General features: G+C 47.3%; 1 protein-coding gene across 1 annotated transcript in view; it reads right to left on the reverse strand.

Annotated features, from left to right (window-relative positions):
- PRKG1 (protein kinase, cGMP-dependent, type I) overlaps window positions 1–2,753 on the reverse strand; it is a 315,753-nt gene extending 313,000 nt beyond the window's left edge. The window contains exon 1 of the mRNA XM_008633292.2: window positions 2,584–2,753. Coding sequence (XP_008631514.2) covers window positions 2,584–2,707 — 124 coding nt within the window. The 5' untranslated portion in view covers window positions 2,708–2,753. The remainder of the gene's footprint in view (window positions 1–2,583) is intronic.
- Between the last annotated feature and the right edge of the window lie 2,029 nt (window positions 2,754–4,782).

The raw sequence follows: 4,782 nt of genomic DNA on the forward strand, positions 1-4,782 counted from the left end.
GCTGGAGGCGGGCACAGCAGGGATGTTCACTGCTGCCGGCAGTCTCAGCCCCTGATGGACACTTGAAACATTCACTCCCACCTTCAAAGCACAGCTGTAAGGGAGATTTGTTGGTGTTGCTCGAGGCTTAGGGCATCTCTTGAGCCATTTCAGTCAATAAGGAAAAGGTGAGGGGGTTTCTTGCTACTTTTTGAACACAGGGAATCAAGGGGTGTTCCCAGAGGGCTGAAGCACCAGCACAGGCAGGGTGAAGCCGGAGAAAGAAAGGGCTTTAAAGGCTGGGATGTGGTGGGGCCAGCACCTGAAAGCCTGGAGCAGGGGCCCTCATATCCCTAGAGGTGGGAATTCGGCCAGCAAGACACAGACTGTGGCTAAAATCACCCCAGAATACAGAAAAAAAAGCACTTATTAAACTTACTAAAAGCAAAGAAGCTCTAAATTCAGGATTCTGCTTGCTGAGAAATTCCAGCTTCAGCTCCTGACTCAGAGCTCTGGTTTTTCTCACTACTAGCTCAAAGACGAGCAAGAGCCCAAGGAAAAAGGAATTACTGGAAGGAGGACAGCAAGTATTTGATTTTTGACAAAACACTTCCCAGTAATACCCAAAGACGGGTCCTTCCAGGAGAGTTTTGCAAAGAGCAGAGTTTTCATTTGAGTTTATTGTGTTAATAATCGAGAGGACGCAGAATGATAAACCCAAATGAGCTCTCATAACCACAGCCCAACCCATCTGATAACGTCCTCTCCCAGTTCCATGACTTCATCCTCACTCATTGCATTATGGCTAAACATAGGCTGTAAACTCGCCATAATTGGGTTTGCACAGCATTATGCATATTTAGGGAGCTATCTAAATAATTTAAATTAAGTTACAAAGCCAAGGGAAGAGCCAAGCTGAGCCCTCACACACACAGGGCTGCCGGGAGAACATGGAAAAGCTCAAGTGCCCAAAACCCACAAAATTTGGTTTTGACACATATTTGTTTCACTCTCATCAGCACATTTATCTGATAAATAATAACCAGAAATACAATCAAATCTATCAGCAGTAAAGGGTTATCTGAGTACCAGGCCGTGCTCAATACCCCCAAAACCACTCTGGAAACACTTCTGCCCCTAAACCCTGCCCAAATCCTCTCCAGGGAACGGGAAGAGGCTGAGCAGGAGGTAAATACACCCTGATTCCAACATGTCCTGTTCTTCTGGGGCTTTCTCAAGGGACAACACTGAACACAACATCCCAAAAGGCAGCAAAAACCCCGTGAGCGAACCTGTGGTGTGGGGGGAATTTGGGAAGCGAGCACAGAACTGCACAGTGCAAATCCTCCGCACTTCCACTCCAAGGAAAATACTCTTCAAGGATTATTTTAAAGCAGTTGTTTTAGCATCAACAGAACAGATTCTGCACCTCAGAGCAGGCTCTGTAAACCTCGAATCCTTCCACGCAGTGCTGGGGGTGGAAACACAAAATTCGCTCTGGCACCCCCCACTTCGCAGGAAAACCATTTCAACGTGCAAAATTTAAAACTCTGAAAAGCCAGAGGAATAAAACCTGGGCCTTGAGAAAGGACTTAACCTTAAAAGGCCAGAAGCTTCAAGTTGTTTTGGGAAAGCAGCGAGGAGCATTTGCAACTATACAGCATGAGGAATTTGGCAGGAAAGCTTGTTTAAAGGATGGCTTGCTGCCTTGGAAAGATTTTTGTTTAAAAGAACCATTTCGGATATTAAAATATAGATGGGCAAGTGAAAAACCTCCACTCCCCTTAGGTGTTATCTGGCCACAATGCTTTGAGTCCACCAGGCAGTTCTGGTGAGGAGCAGGGAGAATTTGATAAGCATTTATCCATTGTGGTACCAAATGACACTGGGAAGGAAAGCAGGGATATTTCCCTCCGAAGTCAGGAGCAGCCACTCTGAGGAGAGGGGTGCTGGATGCACACGAGGTTTGGTCAGCAACTCCCACAGCTGACATGCACTTCCTTAAAAATAAACAGCACAAATACACATGGAATGGGCTCGGTCTGACACGTGGAGGGCGAGAGAACCTGGAAAGAAGACAACACCAAGCACAAGGAGCTGGGATTTTGGAGAGGCAGAGCTCTGGCAACGCCTGTTAGAAGATTTTTACAAAGCTGAACACCCCCTGCTCTGGTGTTCCATGAGAAAACCAAAACCAGATGTGCTCGAGCACAGCTGCTGCCCTCCCCTTGTGCCCAGGATGCACCAACACCATTTTCCACCACCCCAAGCACAGCCCCACCTGGCAGGAGGCTGTGACCATGTTCTCCCTGTCCCACAGCCACTTCCACCCCACCACTCCTTCTGGGAAATCCCTCCTTTCTCCAGCAAACCATCCCCTCCAAGCCCAGGAACTCTGCTTAGGGGAGGTTTATTCCAGTGCAGGGTTCACAGCTTTCACCTCCTTTCTCTACCCAGGCAGGCATACAAATCCAGGCAGGATCCACACAATTTTTCAGCAACCAGATTTAGACAACCTCTCTCTCCGAAACCATTTTCCCCACAAAAGTTTCTGTCTGTAAGTGTTGGAAAAAAAGGAATAAATACGATCTTTCCCAACCCTACCTTCCATGACATAGACCAGGGAACCCACATCTCCCTCCTTGATGATGCAGCTGTCCTTGCCATACTCCACGGGGTACATACAATCCACAATCTCCTGGATCTGGGACAATTCCAGGTTCTTCATGAAGTCATTGTCAAGGATCGCTTCCTTTATTAGCTCCTTCGACCTGGGGGACAAATACATTTTTTTAAAAATCAGTAAATTTAATAAATAAATAACAATAAATTTAAAAAAAAATATTTTCCCTAAAAGTGTGCCAAGAAGTCAAAGAAAAAAAATCACAGAGATGTGAATTGCAATTATTTATTGTAAATAAGCTTTAGATACGCCCAGCACTGAAATAAAAATAGATTCCGCAGGGTTGCAGAATCCTCTTTTAGCTCCAAGTTTCACATCCACAGTAACGCAGCTACTTGGAATATCTTCCACACACACAGCTGAAAGGAAGCACAAACAAGAAGGTAAAGGATTTATTACTTGGTTTATTGTGTTTCGTATTCCTCACACAAACTGGAGCACACCAAAGGGTGACACTGCACTGGTTCTCGGAGTGTTTATGTTATAATCGCTACAGGGGCCATTTGGCACGAAGTCCCTAAAGCAGGTGGACAACTGAGAATGTTCAGTCCTGATCTAGACCAAAACTAAAGGCCCTAAAACACCTCCAGGCTGGACAGCAGCTCCTTAGCCCTTCACCCCTCACCCTGCAGCTCCGCTTCTGGGGGCTGAACTGCTCACAGGCAGCAGCTCCCTGCAGAGCCTGAGCAGTCAGGGGGGCTGTAGCTATTGGAAAGATGAGTATGAAACAAGGTTTTCAAAGAAAAACACTTTAATGGGTCATGTCTTCTCGAAAAAGAACCAAACTGGGACTTGAGGAGACCCAAACCAGCCCAGCCTTGGCGATCCCACGGTCCTTGCACAGGGTTAGAACCAGCTCAGGGTTCCCCCCACTGCAGAGCCAGCTCAGGGATGTTTAAGATTCTTTTTGATAGTTTGGAGGTTACTTTGACAAAACATTCAGCTGGACACCAGGGGCCACCAGAACTGTCCCTGCTGAAGGGCAGGAGGGGACGGGACCAGGCTGCCCAAGGCCTGGCTGCGGGACGAGGCGGGCTCGGAGCGCCACAAAGCCACTCCTGAGAGTCTGAGACTGCCTTTCATAACTAAGGTGACACCTAAAAACAGAGGCTAGACAAGAATAAGAGAATAAAAGCAGGTATTTATCTGAAGGGCCTTCAAAGGCAAACCCTGGGCACTCCAGAGGCTCCACCCAAGACGGACCCTGGGTCAGGGGTTCTTCACCCTTTTATGAGTTTGGTCCATTTGCATATCAGGGTTAATTCTCCAATTATAACCTCAGTTCATGATGTCATTACCCCAAGTTTGCTCCCCCTTTAGAGGCTTTAGTTTACACATTTTGGGGCCTGGGACAATTGAGGTGTCCTTGAAGAACAAACCTGGAGAGGTTTGTTCTGTCTGACCAGCGTGAGAGAACAGCAGCTGAGAGGGCACAAGGAACCTCAGAGGGACACAGCAGGCAGTCCAGGATTTGAAAAATATAAAAGTTAAAACCTAAGGCATCACCTTCACAGCAATTCCTGACTGCCACTCCCGCCCCTCCTGCGTGCAGATAACCCCCAGGAGAACCTGCCCCCGTGGGATGTCTTCCTTTCAGCCAGGCTGGTCATCTGTAAGTGCTGGATGACCCCATTTCCTCACCCCACCTCCTGTGCCAAGCCAGACAATGCTTTCCCTGCTGTGCCTTAACTCAGCACTGCTCTTCTGGGCTCAGCACCCCAAATCCTCATAACAAGGAGCTCGTCATTAGTGTTGCTCAACTGCCCACCAAAGAAAGCCTAATTAAAGCTTTTGTGTTCATCATATCAGCCTGCATTCCAATTTCGGGCATTTGTTTCATCCCAAGGCTCAACATTTATTTCATTTCTCCTTGATAAGGTCAGGCTTTCAAGTGGAGTTGTTGCAAGAAATCCCACAAAGCCTATGGGGAATTTCTGGCCCAAGTCAAACTTCCCTCTGGATGTAGAGATCCTCAGCACAAAACAATGCTCTCCTTGCTGGAATTGAGCATGGGAAAGGATGTGAGGAGGAGTTGGGAGATTCAGTCCAAACAACAGCAAAGGGAACAGGAAAACTTGGTTGGACTCAATGAGCTTAAGGGTCTTTTTCAACCTTTAAGA

The sequence above is a fragment of the Corvus brachyrhynchos genome, unplaced genomic scaffold, assembly GCF_000691975.1.
Source record: "Corvus brachyrhynchos isolate BGI_N302 unplaced genomic scaffold, ASM69197v1 scaffold334, whole genome shotgun sequence".
In the NCBI taxonomy this organism is placed as follows: domain Eukaryota; kingdom Metazoa; phylum Chordata; class Aves; order Passeriformes; family Corvidae; genus Corvus; species Corvus brachyrhynchos.